We start from the raw sequence: 21,990 nt of genomic DNA on the forward strand, positions 1-21,990 counted from the left end.
TGACAGTTTTCATGAACTGGCTCCACTGTTATGCCCCAAAGGTGACAAAAGTTTGCTTTTAAAATAAAATTTTTGAGTAAAAGAATAGAGTCCTTGTGAAGAAAAATATTAAGTGAGCAATAATTCACATTACATGGGACTTGGCAAAGATCGGGAAGGTCATACATCTTACAAGTCCAAATCCCTGGTGTTATCTTGGGGAGTGAAGACCTCAAGGCATTCAAGTAGTGACAGATAAGGGATTAGACTAGACTCTTAGACCTCTAGACTCTCTCATTCTCACATCATCTCTTTTTTTTCCATTGGTGGTTCCCAAACTGACTCGTGGACATCACCAGATAAAGGACAGTCTCAGTGGTAAACAGACGGAGTGGTAAACAAGGAGATCTTGTTCTCAAGAAAGAGGCTGGGCTGACTTGGAGCAGCAGTTTCCAATTTCAGTTGCATGTGTTGAGATTGGGGGAAATTGGTCATTTGTGACTAATATTCATTAAGTACAGTATCTTCATTTGTAATTTACTGTTTTAAACACGATAGAGTAGAGAGGATTTGAGGCTCTTCTTTTAACATTGAGCCTTGTATTTCATTATGCTTTCCGGAATTGGAGAGTAGGGTCTGGTGTGCATGGAAATTGTGCAGCACCCTGGGTCCCCTCCAGGAGTTGTCACCTGCCAGGGAAGAGAGATTAAGAACCGAGAGAACGTAAAACACGAGAATTGAGTGGATTCGAGTCTTGTATGGGGTTGGAGGCCTCCTATTGAAGACCAACCCACGGTCTCCCACTCCAGCAAGGCCAGGGGTGGCACAGGTTGCTTTCTTGTTGGTGAGGATCAGATGAAATCGTTAACTCATGTTGAGGGGCTGTATTTTTTGGGGGGGAAATGTAACTTTAAATAGCAGAGTTACGATTGGCTTGGGGAGATACACTCACTGCCAGCTGAGCTCGAGGCCCTTGGGGGCTGAGTGGGATTGGCTGAGGGGAGAGCAGAGACCCTCCCATCTCACGTCCACTCAGCAGCAGATGCTCATTGAGTAAAAGGCCCCCACTGAAAAATTTTTTTTTAATGTACTTTTTCTTTGGGCGAAGCACATATATTTTAATTTTACATAAATTTATTTCAAAGACCTAATAATGCCTACTATACGTGAAGCACAGGACCAACCATCATAAGCCACATCTGTGACAGCCCTTGCATGGGTCCCGACATCATCCCAATGTCACAGACGGGCACTGAGGCCATACAGCTAGTACGTTTCAGGGCCAGGACTTGAACTGAGGCAGCCTGGCTCCGAGGGGCTTTACACTTAATCACTGCACCATGAGGGCTTTTGAGTGTACAGCACCCGATTTCCACTCTACCTGACACACGTGGCCCGACGGCATCCCTCACCTGGTGTTCCCTCCTTCAGCTTTCCCATACCTGGAGTGGATCTGACTTTCTGTCTGAGCATCTGCCATCCTGTGGGCCTTTGAAAACCCTGTTTCGTTCCAGCCTCACAAAACATCTTGGGTGGAAGGGATTATCTGACACCCCACTTTGCAGGTGAATGGCTTGAGGACCTGGGGTGTTCTGTAGTTTTCCGTGGACACAACACAGGATCACAGGCCCACTGAACCCAGAGCCCAAGCTTTTGCTAGTAGATTATATTGAGTTGCTACTAAAATGGCCTCAGCAGGAATGATCAAAACCACAAAAAGCAGCAGCCTTAGCGTGTCAGCCTGTGTCAGGCACTCTGCTCAGGACTCTACAGGGAACCTCTCATTTAATGCTCTTGACACTTCGACTTTGTGGGCCCTGTGACTACCCCCAATGTATAGATAAGGGCGCTGATATTCGGAGAAGTTCAGTAACTTGAGCAATGCCACACACAGTGAGGGGGGGGTGGCACTGGCGTTTGTTCTGTAAGACTCTAGAACCCCAAACCCTGAAGCCTTGCTAAGCCGCCTCTGCCTTCCTTCCAGATTCCTTTTTCTAATTTAGAAATTACCTTCATTGTCATGATCACATTTAATTTTAACAAGAACACCACAAGCACCTATGACTGTCCACACTTCTGCAAAGGAGACCAACCCTCAGAAATTTGAAATGCCTCAGGTTACACTGTCGGTAAGTGGCAGGTGTCCTAACGCCCCTTCAGGTGTTCTTTTCACTATGAAAGAGTCACCTACTTACCCCACAAGGATATTGCGATGATTGGAAAGATTTCGTGGTGGGAGTGATTTTCAAATTTAGGGAGCCCTGCCTCTAGGTGGAACAAACCATTGTTAACCTGGCTCAGGTGAGCAGGAAGGCCCACGAAGGTGGCCATCGTCTCACGCTCACCTTCTGGAGTTGCATATCCCCTGACCCCCAGATTTTGGTGCTCCAGAGGTGGAGGCGTCCTGGCTGGAATAGGCAGTATCCCCTAAAGCCAGCAGCCCTGAAAGTCAGATCATTACTGCCAGTCTACAGGGGGCACTAAGGCTTATTGATTCTGTCAACAAATATTTATTTGTTGACATAAATGTGTCCAGGACCCAGCTGCATCCCTGTGAGGGTACATCAGTGAACAAAAGAGATAAAGTCCCCTGTTCCTTTGGAATTCACATTCGAATGGAGGAGACAGATAATAAACAATAATAAAAAATAAAGAGGGGAGAGATGGATGGATGAAGACAGAGATGCTATTTTTGATTGGATGATCAAGGAAGGTCTTTTTGATAAGGATGACATTTGAGCAGAGACCAGAGCAAATGAGGGAGCGAGGCACGTGGATGTCTAGGGGCAAAGTGTTCAGAACAGCAGGGAGGGTAAATGCCCGAGGCAGGAACATGCTCGGCGTATCTGAGAAGCAGCAAGGAGGCCAGTGTAGCCTGAGTGGAGTGTCATTTTGTATTTTGTGACCCAGAATTCTTTTATGAATCAGCTACCTTTAAAAAATGACAAATTGATTATAACGTGCGACAAACCTGATATGTTTTTTTGGCTAGAGACTTAGAATTTGGACGATAAAAGATCCTTGCTTCTCCGGTGGCGCAGTGGTTGAGAGTCCGCCTGCCGATGCAGGGGACACGGGTTCGTGCCCCGGTCCGGGAAGATCCCACGTGCCGCGGAGCGGCTGGGCCCGTGAGCCACGGCCGCTGAGCCTGCGCGTCCGGAGCCTGTGCTCCGCAACGGGAGAGGCCACAACAGTGAGAGGCCCACGTACCGACAAAAAAAAAAAAAAAAAAAAGATCCTTGATAAAACAAAAATCTTGAAGGTGGTCAGAATAGATAAAAAGGAAAAAGACACCCTACCAATATACAAAACAATTTTTGTCATTCTTAACACGATACAAATTTAATTTCTAAAAACTTGTTTAGAAAAGCAAAGTTACATCAGAAGTATTCTTAGATAACTGGATTTTAAAGATCCTTGAAAAGCATGCATGGCGCAATGTTAACAGAAAATGTAAGATATTACATTTCTATTTACAAGATTATTCTAAATGTGTTAAAATTGAATCTGCACATGGAAAAGAATCAGACACAGATCAATCGAAACTTTGATTTGATTTAGGGAGGGGCCAGTGGGTAATTGTCTTCATTTTGAATTTATATTATTTCGGGAGAGTCGATAATAAAACACGTTAAAAGTGTTGAATGTGCCACAAGATGGCAAAAGTTAATACTCAAATACACAGATACAAAAGCCATCAGAAAGGCGTTGAATTTTGAGAGAATTGCTCATTAGAGGAACTGATCTTTGGAGAATGGGGTTTAGGCCAGTTGTTCTAGAAGCACAAAGGGATAAGCACCAGCTTCTCAGTCAGATAAATCTGGGTCTATGATTACTGGCTGTGTGACCTCCAGGAAGTCACTTAACAGGTCTGCATATTGGTTTCATCGTCTTTAAAGTGACGTAGGAAGTGAGGATTAAAAGAGGTGGTGTAGGGCTTCCCTGGTGGCGCAGTGGTTGAGAGTCCGCCTGCCGATGCAGGGGACACGGGTTCGTGCCCCGGTCCTGGAAGATCCCACATGCCGCGGAGCGGCTGGGCCCGTGAGCCATGGCCGCTGAGCCTGCGCGTCCGGAGCCTGTGCTCCGCAACGGGAGAGGCCACAACAGTGAGAGGCCCGTGTATCGCAAAAAAATAAGTAAAAAAAATAAATAAAAATAAAAGAGGTGGTGTACAAAGTGCAGAACAAGCAAAAAGTGAGGCTACCCACATTATTTGAGCTGGGCTGGAGGGGCACCTGGCTGGAGGGGCACAAAAGGATTATGTTTCCTCCAGCCCTTTGGCAGTTTTTCCCGGGTACAGTTGTCAGCGCAGCACATTCATGCAGTTTCCCAACCGCCAGTGGGCACAGGCCGTTAAGTCTCCTAAGCAAAACATCTATTTTAAATGTTTTCTTTTCAATTGAACATATGCACTTCTTTTTTTTTTCTTTTTTTAAACAGAATTAGATTTTATGAGTCATTGAAGGACAGGAATTACTTCCTCCCCAAATTTGCTGTTGTAGCCCAGCAAGAACTCAGTTGCAAGGAATGCCGGGAGGGGCGTCAACCCAGAATGCAAAAAGGGACAGGGAGGGAGATGAGGATGATCCCACTTGTTGAGTTGGCGCCTAACGACACGTCCATTGAGTACCGAGAGTGTCCAAGGGGTCCTGGAAATTCGGGGTCAACTCTGGGTTGGCAGCAGTATCCAAGGATATAGTTTAATGTAAGGGCGTTGCTGTAGGAAACTCTTGGCCGTAGTCTCAGTTGGCCATGGTTGAGTTGCAGGAAACAGAATACCTCTTCCAAACTAGCTGATGTTTAAAAAAAAAAAAGAATTATTGGAAGAAAAACAACCCAAAGGCAGAGATGTACCTGAGCGTCATGAAGATCTAGAAACTGTAACTTCAAAGCTTTCTAGACTAGATCTCTGTTTCTTTTTCCTTGCTTTCTTTGGTTTTCCCCCGCTCATGGTAATATGGCTTCCCTAGTCCCTTGCAGTTTGCCTATCCACCAAATTCCCCGAATTCCAATTCATACACAGGAAAGAGAATCTGATTGATTCAGCATAGGTCAGTTGTTTTATTCCTAGCCCAATCACCTAGTAATTGGCTACTAATTTAGCCGGAACCTTTAAGAAGGGATTGTATCTACAGGGAAGGAATAATTGGCGCTCTTGTCAGGTGGGAGATGCCACCTTGAATCCAAGGAGACCAACTGGGTTGGAGCAGGACATAGCCTGCTGCTAGCAATGCAGACATGGTATTCAATGCATCCAAGGAGAGGAAGCTGGAGAGAGCTTGATAGGTGTCTGGGCCTCAGGCAGCTAAAGCCATCCAAGAATCTTGAGTGCAGGAAAGCACCCAGGAATGCAACCCAGGCATATAGAGCTGGGGTGGGGAGGAATAGACACAGCCTGGTTCTCTCTGCCTTCTTGATGGTGGCCTTTGCATATTCATTCAATAATCAAAGGTCCATAGGATTCCAAGGAAGAAGAGAGATGGCCCTAGCCCTTGAGAACTTTGCTCTCTGTGTGCAATGAAAAAGCTTAGAAAGCAGAAAATACAGTTAGAGGAGCATCCAGTTGCTTGATTCTGATAGTGATTCTTAGGCTATAGAATACAGAAGAAAGAAGGTGTCCACACTCTCACTTGAGTGAGCCTCTGTGAGTTTGCATGGACTCCATGCATTATCTGTTACATCTTTGCAAACCCATATGGAAGAGAAGCTATTCCTGCCCCTTTAGGAAGGCAGGGGAAGTTTAAGTAACTGATGCACGGTCTCAGAGTAAGTAAGCAGGATAACCGGTACTTGAACCCAGTACTAGCTCATGCTACAGCTAAGGCTCTTAACTGCACAGCTTCTTGATAGAAACAGATGGATCTTTGCAGTAAGAGGAACAGTTTACAGACAGGATTGATTCACTGACCAGCTTGGAAAATCACTAAAGATCACTAAATAGATTAATGCTTATGCTACTCACCTTAGAGCAGGGTACACGCTTAGAGTTGCCCACATTGTTGATTTTCTCTGTCCGTGGTATCTTATTAAAAGTGGCAAGTGTCCTCCTGGCAGTCACATGGGCATTGTGTCACATCCCACTTTCAGCTGTCCTGGAGGAACAGTGATTATCTCTTTAAATGCCCTGCCCTATCCAGGGCCTCCCCTGGTGAATTCTGCACATGCAATCCAGCCATCGTTTTAAATCAGACTGTCCTCATATTCACACTCCAAATTTGAAAAATTCTATCCAACCACTTTGCACGCTACGGTGACAGACAGATATTTAATTTTATTTATTTACTGATTGAATATGAGCGGTCACGGAGAAAGGAAATTTAAAATTAACTGAAGTCGTTTCACGCTTCAGAGACAAGGGCAGTGTGTAAATGAAGAATAACCGCAATAACGATGATAATTTGGAAGAAACACTTTGAAAGTTGAGCAGACTGGCTAGTTTGAAGAGAAAGATGGTGAGCTTGCCTTTCGGAGCTTTTAATTGGAGTTGACAGTGGAACACACCCACGTAGAAACGTCCTGTAGCCAGCTGGAGCTGACTGGAGCTCAGGAGAAAGGGAGAGGATAGAAATTGAAGTCGAGATTCATCAGCCTAGAGCGATGAGAGTTGATGTTTTGAGCTGTGACAAGTCCTCTTTGGAAAACAGAGCAAGTGGCAGGAGCCAAGCCGGACTTGGAGTCCATACTCAATACATACTTTCCGATGTCCATGTAGGAGAGGCCAGCAAGTAGGTCCTGATCCAAACCCACTGCACGTGACTATGAGAAAGATCTGTGAAGCCTTGGAATAATTTTATAGGAAGCATGGGGAACAAAGTCAGATTTCAGGGCTCTATGGGGGGAATAATTATGTCAGAATTGGAGGTAGTGGGTGAGCTGAAGTCCCTCTCGTGAAATTTCTCTGAACACATCCTACTTTAGAAGATGGCTTTAGTTAGTTGTATATTAACCATGATTCTGAATTCCTATGGAATTAACCAAGATTCTGAATTTTCTGACAGCAAGACCTGTACCTTATCATTTTTGCCTTTTTAACACCTAATACCATGAATTGCAAACATAAATGCTCAATAAAAGTTCTAAAATTCACTTCTCTGCTCAAGATGGGCTCTAGATTGCCATTGGCAGTGTTTTCCAAATTTTGCTGTTCCTTGCGTTGGAGTGGGAGATGAAGTACATGGGCAAATTGCATTTATTTTAAAAATAAGTCATTTAAGGGATTGATGTACCAAAGCCAGACTGGTGATAGCATGAAGTCAATAGACTCCAGAGAGGCATTTATTTTTTTACAGAGACAATGAATCTCCATATATGACTTTGGTATGAAGTTTTAAAATTTTTAAATAACTGTTTAAGTAAAAAAAAAAAAAAAATAAGGTACGTTAATAAAAAACATTTTAAAATAAGTAAATTTTAGTAGATGATTTAGAACAACATGGTAAAGATCTTAACGTAAGTGAGATGACTGACGTCTGGGTGGATGGCCTTCTGCAGTTCATCATAATCTGATCCCGTGTCTTGCTCGCGTCTCCTCTGTTGTAACTCCATGCATTCTACTCTCCCTCCTCAGCAATAATAGCCAGCAAATCAGGGGCTTCAGGTGCTAGTTATATTTTTAATAATATGCATTAAAATAAACACAAAACTCTAAAGGTAAAAACATAGCCCCCCTAAAATGATCTCCCACCCCACGTTGGGAAACATTGCCATTTGGAAGTTGATCTGGTCTCCGCACTTGCCTGGGGGAATCCTTAACATCGGGCACCACGGGTCATTCACAGTAGCACCTCTGGCAGTAGAAGAGCCTGGCAGAGAGTGGGCATCGTTAAGTGTTTGCTCGGACAAGGAAAGGACAGCAAGATGCCAACCATAATGTTTAATAGCTGAAGAACTGGTATTGCCGACGCCACACTCAATACAGTTCGAAGATGACAGATCTCAGGGTTGCCCCGAATACAGTGCGTGGTAGAAACAGACCACAGAACGTGGCATTACCCACCGTGGAGCTCTCTCCTTGATGTTGGGGTTCTGACTCATGAGTCTGGGGCGGGGGGGGGTGGCGGGCAAGCTGAGTTCTTCCAAGCAGAAAGCAAGCAACTGAAATCTCTCCCTCACTTACTTCTCTCTCTGCGGCCGATGCCATCTGCTAGTTTTAAAAATAATTTTTAAAAGCAAGTGTTTTGGTTCTCTTCAATGTGCAGCAAAGACAGATGCTATTTTTAGGCTTGTTTTCTATCAGAAAACCCCCAAAGAACCAGGGGCAGGGTGTCGGCAGTTCTGGCCGACTGTCTCCACTCTGCCACTAACTTGTAAGTGACCTTTTTGCAAACCTCATATGCCTTGCAGTGGAGGGCTCTGACTCTCATTAGAGATGTTGAGAGGGTGAAGTAGCGTCGGGCTGAGAAAGTCCTTCGACGTTTCAAAAATAATTGATTAACCTGTACCCGTCCCGTGTGGTCTGCCAGCTTTTTTGGACGTCCCTTCTCCCCTGGACTGGAAGCTCCCAGAAGGGAGGACACACCCACACATCCATACAGTGTCTGGGTCAGAACCTTACACGGGAAGCTGTATAATACGAGGTTACAAGGGTAGACTCTGAAACCGACCTGCCCGGGGTTCAAATCCTGCCAGGGGCAAAAGGTAATGTTTGTCATGTTGGGTTGTTTAGAGAGATAAATGAGACAAAATATGCAGAGCGCTCAGCTTGGTCACATAGTGCTAGCAAGGTGGTAGCTTCATTTCGTTGTTTTTATTCTAATTATTATACACTCAGTACACATTTGATAAATGCACACGACGGTTATATGTAAGATAAAGTTCTGTGCACTGTAAGGAAGAACTTTTTTTCAGTGGTAGATTAAACCGTTGTTGTATGGCCGCCATCATCGTTAGAACACTTTACGTACGTCATCTTGGTACTTACTCTATGGGCAGGTGGGTCGTGTCCACTTTCCACGTGGAGAGAAAGCTGGAGATTTGAGAGGCTAAGCAACAGCTGTTGCACAGCTAGGAAGTAGTGGAAAGAGACTTCAAATGCTATATTGATTTCATAGGGACCCTTTGCCCTACACATCACTTCTCTGCTACCCCCCTCCTGGTCTTACAGCCCCGTACAATAGCTTGGCGACTTTTGACAGCAAACCCCCTTTTACGCAGCGACCCAGCCACCCCAATATATAAGTAAAACAGAAACACATATTTCACAATGCGACCAGTCCCGGAAGCCACACACTGTCGTTTTTACAATATCCTATTGGTTACACAAGTCAGTCCAGTTCTCAGAGGGAAGGGACTACACCGCGAAGTGAACAGCAGGCAGTGGAAGTCACAGGGGACATGGTGGAGGGGGGCTCCCGCGGCTTACCTATTACCTGTATATGATTCCCTTAACAGTCTCCACTGTTTATTCAAATAAGATTTACTAAACAATAATAGCCACTAAGTCACGAGATTAATGTGCTAATGATATTTTCCAGTACCGACAAGTATAAAGTTAGTGTTATTAATTTATTGTTTATTTAGTTCTTTGCGGTACGCGGGCCTCTCACTGTTGTGGCCTCTCCCGTTGCGGAGCACAGGCTCCGGACGCGCAGGCGCAGCAGCCACGGCTCACGGGCCCAGCCACCCCGCGGCATGTGGGATCCTCCCGGACCGGGGCACAAACCCGCGTCCCCTGCATCGGCAGGCGGATTCTCAACCACTGCGCCACCAGGGAAGGCCAGTGTTATTAATTTAAAAAAACAATTCACATACTGCCTGTGGTCACTTGCATACTTCCAGTGGCACAAAGACTCCGCTTGGGGAAACAGTGCACCCAACCTGTCATAGAGTCCTGGTGGTTTTGCTCATAAATCCCAGCTATTACCTGCTGTCCATTTGGAACCCAAGGAACTGTAAGAGGCTGACTTTGCTCTTTGCTGTCTTCTCCCAGGACCGCCTGTACTTTGTGATGGAGTATGTGAATGGTGGTGACCTCATGTACCACATCCAACAAGTGGGCCGGTTCAAGGAGCCTCACGCTGTGTAAGTGAGAACTGGTGCTGTGCTTTTCCCTTGGGATAAATGTGTGGGTTGTTCTTTTGGGTTCTTAGTCGAACAGGGACTATAAACATCTTGAGCTTTTTTTCCTTTAAGCATCTTGGGCTTCTGAGAAATACATGGCCGGGGCAAAGGGTGTTCTGCTGAGACGGGATACTTCTCTGTTTCTTGACACAAGCTAAGAACTTGAAGCTTGAAAGCCACAGCTGTTTCTTTATCTCTTAAGTTTCTTGAGGCCGCACTGCGTGGCATGTGGGATCTTAGTTCCCTGACCAGGGATCGAACCCACGCCCCTTGAATTGGAAGCGTGGAGTCTTAACCACTGGACTTCCAGGGAAGTCCCTATCTCTAAGTTTTTTTCCCTGGCTCATAAAGAAAACCCTATAGCTTCCTTCGGGAATGTCATTGTAGGTTTTGTATATTCCTTTGCTGATATTTATCGAGAGCCGACTATGTGCCAGGCCCAGAGAGTTTTTAGAGACTTGCTCAAGGTCACAGAGCTAGTGTGAGGCAGAGCCAGAATTCTGACCCAGATCTTCTTTGCTCACGTTCTCTGTCTGACACCACCCTCCCTCTTAGATGCCCTCGTTCCAGGGAGATGAAGGCTCAAGCTGCATGGTGACGATGCTCTGTGGCTCTTGGGGTGGAGAGACTGACTCTGGGTCTTTGGAAATCCGTTTCCCCTGCTGAGTTCATTCTGTCCCCTTCAGTCCACAAGGCAGCTGGTCTCTTCTTTTTAGAACACAAATTTCATCCTGCTTCTCCCGGCTGTTGGAGAATAGGAGCACAGCAAGTTGTAGGATCAGCAGCGCTAACCTCTCCTAAGGGGTTCGCCAGGCTCTTATTGTCCCGCGAGAGAGCTCTGCAGGCTCATCTAGGACGCCATCCCATCATTGCAGAGGCTTGCCGGCTCCTGTTCAGCTCAGCCTTGCCCCCTCCTCCCACCTGCCCAGGCCACGAGCACAAATTCTGGTAGGGTTTCCATTCTCACACTTCCAGGTCGTGCCGTTTGTGTATCTTGGCACAGTCCAATGGGTTGGCTCTTCTTGTACTTCTGACATCTAACTGACCACCGACCTTCACTCCATCATCACACAAGACACATCGTCAGGACATTTTACAGAGCTCCCTAAAGGCTCGCCTAACCTTTGTAACGGGCCTTTCTGGTTCTCTCAGAAATGTTTCTTTCCGGGCCTTCATGAAGAGCTTACGCTTTAGCCAGATGCTGTTTCCAATCCTGGCTGTGCCATTCATTAGCTGTATACGTTGGTCAAGTTATTTCATGTCACTAAGCCTCCGTTTCCTCATTTGAGGAACAGGGAAGTAGTAGTATCACCTACCTTACAGGATTGTTATTTAGATTTAATCACATGATAACCTGAAATGATGCAAGGTGGATGCTAAGCCTTCAGCAGATGTTAGCCGTGACCATGCTGCAGTCTGCAATGATCATTCTCCAGCCAGTTCATCCTATCCCATGGCCTCCTCCCCACTAAGCAGTTGCTGAACCTCCGCGCACCCCATTTTGTCCTTAGCCTCATAGCTCTCTAAACCCTGTTCATCCGTCCAAACTCTCATACTCGTTTTATGAGATGTATGGTTGACCATCCATGGTGGAACATTCATTCCCTATGCCCAGTTCAATATTGTATTGAGTTCTGAGAGTTTCCAAGCATATGGTGTCCTTGAATTTCTCCATTGCTTTTTTTCTTTTTTTAATTTCAGATTTTATGCTGCCGAAATTGCCATCGGTCTGTTCTTCTTACAGAGCAAGGGCATCATTTACCGGTGAGTGAACCCTGCTGTACTTCCCGTCTCCTTGGTTCCTAAGCTCCTCCCTTCCCTGCCTCTTTCTTCAACTGCTTTTAAAATTAGAATCCACGGTGGGGGAGGAATCCTCCAGTGCTAACTTGGGCATGTGCTCTGCCAGGCAGCATTGCCCACTGCCCTGGCAAAGTTTGGGCAGCTCTATACGATGACAGAAGGTCTTCCTCCAGTAACGGTTCAGAGCCTCGAATGTGAGACCATTTGCTCAGAGGAGGGGGCTCACCCCTGGGGACCCAGCCCTTCTTTCTGTCACCTGTGGACCCCACATTTGGGGAGCAAGCAAAGAATCATGGCTGGAAGAATGTGCTGGATCATATTATTAGGAAACAAATTTCTTTCTTTCCGTTTTTCTTTTTCTTTTTTTTTTTTTTTTGCTATGTAACTACAATTTGGAAATGGATCTCTGAGTAGCTTGCCCTGAAAGACAGGATTAAGCTCAGGACTTGGCATTTGCCCGTTTTTGCAGGAGCAAGTGTATGATCACAGCCGGATGAGTCATACCATTTTATATCTCATGCAAGCAAACTATGGAGCCTGGGGCTGCTACTTGTCAGTGAGTCCAGGGTGTACAGTTCTCCTTACGCTACACGGATGCAAATGGCATTACAGCGCAGGCTTGCATTGGTTTGTTATGCAAGGGAGGCTGGCACGTGACACGGGGCTTCCAAAGGGCACTTGGCATGGGCGAGGTCTATTTAAAAGATCCTGAAGAGTCATCGAAGTCTGTTTCATTCATTCATTCCTTTGACACACATTTATTGAAAGCCTACCATGTGCCGGCCTCTAGTCTAGATACAGCGTGAAGAAAACAGACAAAGCCCCACGTTTGTAGAACTCATATTCCAGTGGTGGAAGACAGATATGTAAATCATACAAACACAGTCTGTCGAGTAGTGAGAGGTACTATGGAGGAAAGTCAAGCAGGGGAGGGGGCTGGTGTGGGCTGGGTGGTGGTGGGTTGCCTGTCATTCTGTGCAGAGAATGCGATTAGGGTCTAAAGAGTTAGGGAAGACCCTCGGAGGCCTGGTCTTCCTAAAGCAATTGAAGGACATGGGACTAAAAGGCCTAAAGAGATTAGCCCTGGTGCTCTCAAGGCAGAAACTGGAAGTGAGGCTATGGGCCCTGGTGGGATGGAGGGATGGAAGGTGAGGGCCTTGCCCGAAGCCTGCAGAGTCCTGGGTCTTTTTTTCACTCCATGAAGTAGCAAATCCGGGGTGCACAGAGCCCCCACTCTGTCTGTGTGCTCCTGAACGGAGGAATGAAAGTCAGGAAGCCAAGTGGCTTTACGTGGCACGGTGTGATCTCAGTGGAGAAATAGAAACAGAGAGAGTAACCATAATAATTTAAACTGTAAATTGTGTGGTCATTCAGCCCACGCTCGTCCTCAGTGAATACGTGTCACCACGTATGCATGAGACGGGACCTGGGAAGCCTCTAATTCCCCCCGTTTCTCCTTTGACTGTCATGGTGGGAGCATCTTGTGCTGAATGTAATTCTGGTGTTGAAAGGTACACATTATCTTCCATACGACGTGCCCCCTAAACTCAAGCCAGTGACTTCAGCTGGTGCTTAACCAAAAAACCAGGCATCATGGGTAATTGTTCACTCTACATGGTTTTCACCGTATGTGCTGACATTTGAACCTAACTCCTATATAAGATGGGCCTCCACCAGAATAGAATCAAGGCACTCAAGCATTGCTGAGAAGTTTAAACAGGGGACTGTAAGTTAATTGGAAGAAAATCCAGTCCCAGCGGAGCAAACAGGAGATGAAATGATTAGAGTCCTTGCCAACAGGGTTGGGATTGAAGGCAAGGTTTCCAGACTAGCAGGGAGCTGGACTGGGATCTGGGGTCCATTTGGTCCAAGTCATAAAATGCAAAGATTAGCATTCTAGGTGCTAGGCCGTGCCTAAATGCAAAGCTTTTTCTGCTAACGACACATTCTCTCTTTCTTCCTCCATTATTTATACATTTAGGGCATATTTATCACTTTTTTAAGCCACTCAACATCTGAACCCCTTTCATTTGTGAGTAGGAATGGAGTCCATATCCTCCTCTAAAGATTAACGTGCCAGATACTTTCACAGCCTCCCTGTAGGAAGAGCAGACACACAACTCAGGCTCTGATGCTCATCACACTCGCTGAAGACCTTGAATCAGAAGTTAGTGACCAAGAAAGCAGAGACTGTAGAATCGAGAGGGGCCATAGTCAATCAGCTGTGTCTGGTTTCCAGAGTCGTGAGGTGAAGCGGCTCTTAGCAACAGCATCCAGAGCCCAGTGTTAGGGCTTTGTGGAACAAGGGATGATGTCTGGGCCCAGTGGTGACATCAGTGGCATCTTCGCTGGGGCATCTCTGCGCTGCAATTAGGCATTGTTCCTGGCTGTGTAGCCACCAAATCTGGTTCTTCCGCCTTTTTGGAGATTCTCTGAGCTCCCCAATTCCCTTTTAAAAAATTCCTTTTTCGGTTGAAATAGTCAGAGTTGGTTTTTGTAGCTCACAATCAAGAACTTCAGTGGAGACAGTATTTGCAATTGATAATCAAGTGAAAACTGTAAAAAAAAAATTGCATGACAGAAGATGTATGGTTTTTTAATTTCCTAGAGATTGGTTTCATGTTGGTAAAGTCTTTAAATGTTATAAATCCCCCTCTTCTTCATTTGGATCTCTAGTTATTTGGACAGTTCTTAAGTAAAGAGGATGAGGAATCATGCTAGACTTGCGCTCTCTGAGGACCGTGGCTGGAGATGTTGGCTGGGGGGAGGACAAACGACCCTTCCAAACTTAGTGTCTGATTTGTAGATTACCATCTCTGGAATGTGTGTTGATTTTGCCCTTGATGGATTTGTGAACATGAAACATCTGACTAGCCCCCTTTAGAAGCAGAAATGAGGATTAATTACATTAAACAAAAGAATGGGGTGGGCTATCAAAACACTGTTATGTGACAGTGAATATGACCAGGGCGTGCTCCAGCCCCATGACCTGCTGGCTCTTAGCACCTGAAGCTCCTTTTCTATAATAGACGAAGATGTCCTCACTTCCAGAGTTGCCCCAGCTGCCTCTTTGGGGGCGTGTGGTCAAGCTGAGGGGAATGTCATGGATCTCTGTCAATCAAATCACATGCAGACCTGGTATGTTTAGGTGAAACAAGTTTCTGCAAAGTCAGCTTCTCTAAGTTCCAAGCTGGCCTTCAGAGACCTCTGTGGCTTGTAGAGAAGCATGAAGGCTGGATGTGGGTAGCACCACGGACAGCACCAGAGATGGTGGAATGTTGCTGTTGGTAAACACTGGGGTGCAAGTGAGCTTCCCCTTGGATGAAGAGACCTCACAGACACAGATAGTAGATGCCAGGATATATTTTCAGGTTGTATTTGTTTAGTTGAAGATGATGACAGCAACTCCATTCAAACTAACTTACGTTAAAGGAGGCATTTTCTGGCTGACGTAACTGAAAAGTCCAGGAGGCAGATCTCACTTCAGGCCTGGATGGATCCAGTGGCTCAAATGATGTTATGAGCATTTATTCTCTTTCTCTAGGTTCTGCTTTATCTAGACTAGCTTTCTTCTCTCCATCTGTGACCCCTGACACTTCTAGACTTACTTTCTACCACCTGAGCAATCCCAATGTAAAAAGAGCTCATCTCTTTCCTGATGGTATCAGCGAAAATGCCAGGGCTGATGTTGATGTTCAGAGGCTTTGAGTAGCTCATAGTGGGTCACATGGCCATTCCTGAACCAGTCACTGTGACCAGCAGGATTTCCACTGGCCAGGACAGGACTGCATGACCACTCCTGGAACCAGAAGTTAAGAGCAGCATCACCAACCATGAGAATCAGGGAAGGCGGTTCTTGAGAATCAGGCAAGATGGTTCTTCAAAGGAATATTAGGATGCTTGAGAATGGCTTGAGACTCAGGGAAGGTGGTTCTTCAAAGGAATAATAGGATGCTCTCAGCCCAGGATGCTAGAATAGGCAGAAGCCACAGATGTCCACCACCCAGTGAAGATGATTTAAAGGAGAGATCTGAACTGAACAGTAGATCCCTTTACCTCTGAGGAAGTTGGATTTCTAATGGGATTGAGGAAGTCTGGCCCATATATCGTCCCTACTCATTGATGCTGAAACACCAAGTGATGACACTGGAGTCAGTGTTTAGGGAGGAAGAAAGTGTGATGATATTGGAGCCTTCGGATGCACTGGGAGTGTGCAAGGGTCCCCAAACATCAAACTCTCCTCATCAACACGGATGAAATAAAAGGATGGGAGTGTAGCCCGTGTCATTTAGGACAACACTCCATGGAGCTGACACCTTCCTGACACTCTGTTACGGTAACCTCCTTCAGTTCCCGTCCATCTCATCATTCTTTTTATTTCCTTCATACCGTCCATCATAAGCTATAATAAGCATGCTTATAGATTTGAATACTTGGTAATTGTCTTTTCCCCTCTACTAGAATTTAATCCTAACAAGAGCAGGATGCTTGTTTATCTTGTTCATAGTATACACCTCACTCAAAGCATAGTGCCTGTCACATAGTAGGTGTGCAACACATATTTTTTGGTTGAAAGAATCAGTAGGAACGCCTCGGTTCATGGCCTAGGAACTGGCTTAGGAGGGCTTGGGGCACTTGGTGTTAAATAAGATGCTCTCAATCCGTTTTTTTCTCTCTGATCTTCAGAGCTTTTTTAAAAATAAAAATTTTGTGTAAAACAGATCTTCCTACAAAATGTAAGCGGCCCTGAAGTTGCAGAGGTCAACTCTGGAGATGCTCCTGGATACGAGAAGCTTCTGTGGATGCTCTGTCCTTCATTTAGCCGTCTGTGGATCACGCTTCTCAGAGCGGCTGTCTCACTGTGTCCTTCTGAGACGCTTGGCCCAGTTGGCTCTGTAGGAAAAGCGAAGCTCAGGGATCTGTGCATCCTTGTATCTCCCTGCCAGATTATAAGCTGTTGGAGGGCAAGGGCTGGGGTCGTACCCATGGCTGTGCCCCCAACACCCCTGCTGTAGTGTCTGGCACTTAACGAGTGGCTGTTGGTTGACTTGAAATACATGGCATTTAATGAAATCTCTAAATCTTCTGTCTGCACAGAGACCTGAAACTTGACAATGTGATGCTGGATTCGGAGGGTCACATCAAGATCGCTGATTTCGGCATGTGTAAGGAAAACATCTGGGACGGAGTGACAACCAAGACTTTCTGTGGCACTCCAGACTACATCGCCCCTGAGGTGAGCTGATGCCAACCCCTAAGGCGTGTCTGTGTTGTGTTGATGCACTGATGTCTCCCCGGGGCCCTAGGTGGTCACATGGGAGCTGGGAAGGGTTCAAGGGGTATCTGACAAGCAAACCTCAGGCTGGTCCTTCTCCTGTCCTCGAAATTATTCCTTTGCAATCACACATGAAAATTAGCTTAGCACACATCCAGAAGCTCAGGCCCAAAATACATCAAGGTTTGGGAGAAAATTTAAATAAAACTCAAAAGAACCATCCACCACACATCAGTCAAATTCTTCATCGAGCTGCTATGTCTCATGGCCATAGGATACCTCCTAATTATGACACTGAAACATTTGTTCAGGGGAGGGAGGGAGGGAGGGGGAGGGGGGAAGGGACTGATTGATTCTTTGGACTGACTATGACACAGAATCTGTGTCCTAATAGGTATGCAGTAGTTGTGCTAAATCCTAAAAGACTCAGAAGTTTTCTTCCTCTGATTAAGATATAAATGAAAGTGTGAAGATTTTTTTAGTGCCTCCCCGTTCCTTCCCAAAGGAAACGGTCAGTTGCAGAATGGATTTCCCCAGCATGTCATGGTACAAAAATTTGTGCCAGATGATAGCCTTCCTTTTTCTCTGAGTTGGTGCTCAGAAAGGTGGCATTCTGCAATCTGTTACTGGATTTTTATGGAAAGGAACTGAGAGCTTGGCATAGAGTCTTGGAAATGGACATTCTAGAATTCCTCTTTTCTTGACTGTTAAGGCTTCATATGTAACAATGGTGACGGGAGGCCCCATGTCACTAAGTAGCTTGACACTAAATTTAAAACCTGCATACTCTGTTACCGAAGCTGTTCCTTTTCTAGAAATCTAGTTTGCAAAACACACACACACACACACACACACACACACACACACATTCCATACGTGGAAGGATATGTGTTCGAAGTCCTTTCTTCATTGCAGCACTATTTTTATTAATGAAAAATAGGAACTTCCCTGGCGGTCCAGTGGTTAAGACTTTGTCTTCCAATGCAGGGGGTGCAGGGATGGATCCCTGGTCAGGGAGCTAAGATCCCACACACCTCGCTGCCAAAAAAAAAAAAAAATTCAGACATAAAACAGAAGCAATATTGTAACAAGACTTTAAAAGTGGTCCTCATCAAAAAAATCTTAGCAAAAAAATAATGAAAAACGGAAGGCAAGCTCAAAGACGATCAATAAAGGAACAGTGCTACATTTCATGTTAAGAAATATTGTTGAGCCCTTACAAAGATCAGAGCACACCTGTCTGCACTACCTTGAACAATGTTTGTTGATTAAGGGAGGTGCAATAGTCTGAATGATTTATAGTATGGAATACTATTAGGCATCTGTATATACAGATATGGAAATATCATTGAGAGAAAAAAAGCAAGTTACAGAATGATAAATACAATATGATACCATTTCTGGAAGAAAACACTAATACACAGAACACTGCTATATGTTTCTTATGAGTATGTAGATATGCGTGCAAAAGTATAGAAAATCTGGAAGATTACAGACTGATTTTACAACGTTGGTTATCGCTGAGCATAAGGCCATCGTAAAGGGGAATTTAGCTTAATCTGTGTACTGTTGAAAGTTTTCGCAAGGTAAATGTATTTGTGTATTACTTGAGGAATTGGAAAGTAATCCTTTAAGCACTTAATCCTGTCTTAGGACCCCACGGAGTTATCCCCGTGTGACATACATTTTGCTGATTAGGACATCAGACACAATTCCTTGATCTGCCGTGAGTTCCGTGACCTCTGGTTCACAAGCCCTGCTGCCCTCAACAGTCACCTGGAGAGCTTTTAAAATGGGGATGTCCAGGCGTCACCCTAGGTGCACGGAGTCAGAATCCCTGCAGGGTGGGCCTCCACATGTGTGGTTTTCAAAAGTTCCCGGGTGCTCACGATGCTGGCAAACAGGAGCCCCGACTTGTGTTGCTGGGGAAGCTGCATCCCCCTCCAGCTCACAGCCCGAAGCCCGCTGGTGAGAGGAATAAACTCGGGTCAGCTTTCCCCCTGCTTTGCCATTAACTAACCCCATCGCCTCAGGCTACTTCTGTGACCTCGCGCAGGCTCTCTTTCCCTTTGTGAAAGGATTAAGTTGTTAGGTTGTCATGAGGATCGAAGGAGACATGAAGTACTTTAAAAGTGGAAAAACCCTTGCAATAGGTGTTCTCCCAGAAAGCTTTTTCTTCAACCCTTGAGGTCAGTTCTCGTCAGAGGATACTTCTGATTTCAGGGCAGAAGCCGAGGTGGGAGATGGAATTGGATAAACGGACAGTTACTCTATAGCCAAGGTTGCTTAGACACATGTGTTGAGTAAAACAAACCATGACCGAATTAGAGAACTTTTGAGTCATAGATGACATTTCGAGGGCCTAATAAGTGAGAGGCACATATTTCTCTTTCATCCTCACAAAACCCTATGACAGAGATCTTATTATAAATTTCATTTTGTAGATGAGGCAACTGAGACTTAGAGAAGTTAAGTAACTTCCCCCAGGGTCACACGCTGGGAAAGAGCAGTCAGGATTCCAAGTCTGGACTGTCTGGCCCTCAATCCTCAGCCCTTAACCTTTGCTGTATCACCTTCTAATCCCTTTGATACAGTTAGTTTTACACCCCTGCATCCTGATGGATGGTCACACAGCTGTTCTAGACTTTGCCATGCTCTGGAAACTTGCTAATAAATAGAAAAACCTTTAAAACTATGGGTACCATTTGATCCACCCGTTCTACTCCTAGGAATTTATCTTAAGGGAAAAAAATTTGAACAAATGTCCAGATATCTAATTACATGGAAGAAACCTAATCAATTGGGTATTGAAGAAATAGATTTTGGTATATCCATCCAATGGAACATTATGCAGAGGTAAAAGCTGATTATGTTGATGTACAGATATTAGCATGGAAATTCTAAATGAGTAAAATACTTTATTAAAATTCCACGTTAAAGTATTTATGTAAAGCACATACCTACACACAGAGCTTAGTATATATTAATAGAAAAAAACCTAGAAGGAAATAGACCAAATATCCATCATAATTTCTCTCTTGATAAAGGATTATGGGTGATTTTAATTGCATTCTCTTAGCTTGTGTATATTTTTAAATAAATAGTAAAATAGTAATAAATGCTATTACATTTTTTTAACTTAAAAGTTTTTTTAATTTAGGCAAAAAAGCACATTACCATCTTAAGCAGTTCTAGGCATACAGTTCAGTAGCCTTAAATATATTCACATTGTTGTGTAAATGTTATTACTATAGGAATGAGAACCGAAGATGGGTTTTCTTCTTTAAAATGCCACGCTCACTCTATTAAAATTTAAAATAACTCAACCGTACTAGGTGCTTTAAAAAGGAAATGTGACATCCACAGATGTTTTCCTCACCTGCGGGTATCTCTGCAAAAGGATGTCCATCTTCCTAAGGTAAAGAAATAGCTTGGGTGGACACTGGGCTCCCTGTCGACTCTTTTAGACAGAGACTCACATCTGGGACCCTGACAGCCAATTTAATCTTTCACAATAGGCAGGTGACAAGCAAAGGAAGAACTCTCCCCCCACCACCCTGCCCCCAGGGATGCTCCACTCTTATTGTAAAAGAAGCGCATATTCAGTCTCAGCCTCCGCAAGAGCCTGCAGTCTCCCTGACAGATGCCTTCTGTTTTCCAGATAATTGCTTATCAGCCCTATGGGAAGTCCGTGGATTGGTGGGCATTCGGAGTCCTGCTGTATGAGATGTTGGCTGGGCAGGTAATTGGCTTTTAAGTGATTTGTAAGGAAAGTCCTCCCCCATCCCCATCCTCATGGTTTCTTGAGGAGAAAGTGTCAGCTTGATAGCAGCTCATAAATCTGAACCTCTGTGACTTCCATGACCTCGGGGTTATTACCCTAGTCTGTTCACCAGTTTTCCTTATCTTCTCCCTGGAAGTGTGGCCTGGCTGTGGGCCCCAGGGAGCAGCGCTTGTTGTTTGGGGGCAGTTGGGGGAGGTTCGGGCAGGACTCCTTCTCCTACCCTATCCTCTGTCCCACAGGCACCCTTTGAAGGGGAGGATGAAGATGAACTCTTCCAGTCCATCATGGAACACAATGTGGCTTATCCAAAGTCCATGTCCAAGGAAGCCGTGGCCATCTGCAAAGGGGTGAGTGAGCCCCTTACAGCTTGCGGCCAGGACCACCGCCTACGGGGGTGCCGGCGGTGCCTTGTATAAGGATGCTTTGCCCGGGGTGGGGGAGGGGCAGTGGAGGCTGAACTCCACCCCTCACCCCCTTGCCAGCCTGTGAGCCTGGTACAGAGCTGCCACTGCCCAGAGGAGAGGGAGCTTTTCTCTAATTTGCACAGAAGCACCGTGGAGGACTGCCTGCAATAGCATCTTGCTGCTGGCTGGGCTCCAGGCTCTAAGCCAGCACAGGGGAATGCTAATGGAATGAATGAGGTAGGAAGCACAGAGACTTTGCCAAAGAGCTGGAACCCAGGGGAAGGTACACAAGAGCTCTGTGGCACGAATCCGGCAGCTTCACTCTGTGCCGGGGCCTACGTGTTTAGTTAATACTAGGAGCGTGTGACTTTTGTCCTAAGAAAATATCAAGCGGTATTGAGTTTAAGGAATTCTCTAGATAAGTTGACCCAAACTGAATGTCCCCAAACCCGCACTCCCTCCCCAACCCACAAATGGCTGAAAAATTTGCACATTTGTACATTGTGAGGTATGCAGGTTGCACCTGTGAACAAAGCAGGACGCATGTGTGGGGGTTAGGATTGCTCGTTATGCGTCTTGTGTTCGGCCAGGATGTGCTCACAGTGACCTGGGTGAGTCCCTGGAGACCAGTGGTCCTCCCCGTTGGTGCCATCAGGATGACCTGAAGTGCTTTTTCAGAAAGCGCATAC

At 45.5% G+C, this 21,990-nt stretch overlaps 1 protein-coding gene across 4 annotated transcripts in view; it reads left to right on the top strand.

The window, feature by feature from the left end:
- Positions 1-21,990, top strand: part of PRKCB (protein kinase C beta) — a 310,378-nt gene that overhangs the window by 257,798 nt on the left and 30,590 nt on the right. For all 4 annotated transcript variants that reach the window (XM_067013684.1, XM_067013683.1, XM_067013686.1 and 1 more), the window contains 5 exons: positions 9,908-9,999; positions 11,740-11,802; positions 16,936-17,074; positions 20,775-20,855; positions 21,137-21,244. In XM_067013684.1, coding sequence (XP_066869785.1) covers positions 9,908-9,999; positions 11,740-11,802; positions 16,936-17,074; positions 20,775-20,855; positions 21,137-21,244 — 483 coding nt within the window. The remainder of the gene's footprint in view (positions 1-9,907; positions 10,000-11,739; positions 11,803-16,935; positions 17,075-20,774; positions 20,856-21,136; positions 21,245-21,990) is intronic.

Source organism: Kogia breviceps, chromosome 14, assembly GCF_026419965.1.
Source record: "Kogia breviceps isolate mKogBre1 chromosome 14, mKogBre1 haplotype 1, whole genome shotgun sequence".
Classification (NCBI taxonomy): domain Eukaryota; kingdom Metazoa; phylum Chordata; class Mammalia; order Artiodactyla; family Physeteridae; genus Kogia; species Kogia breviceps.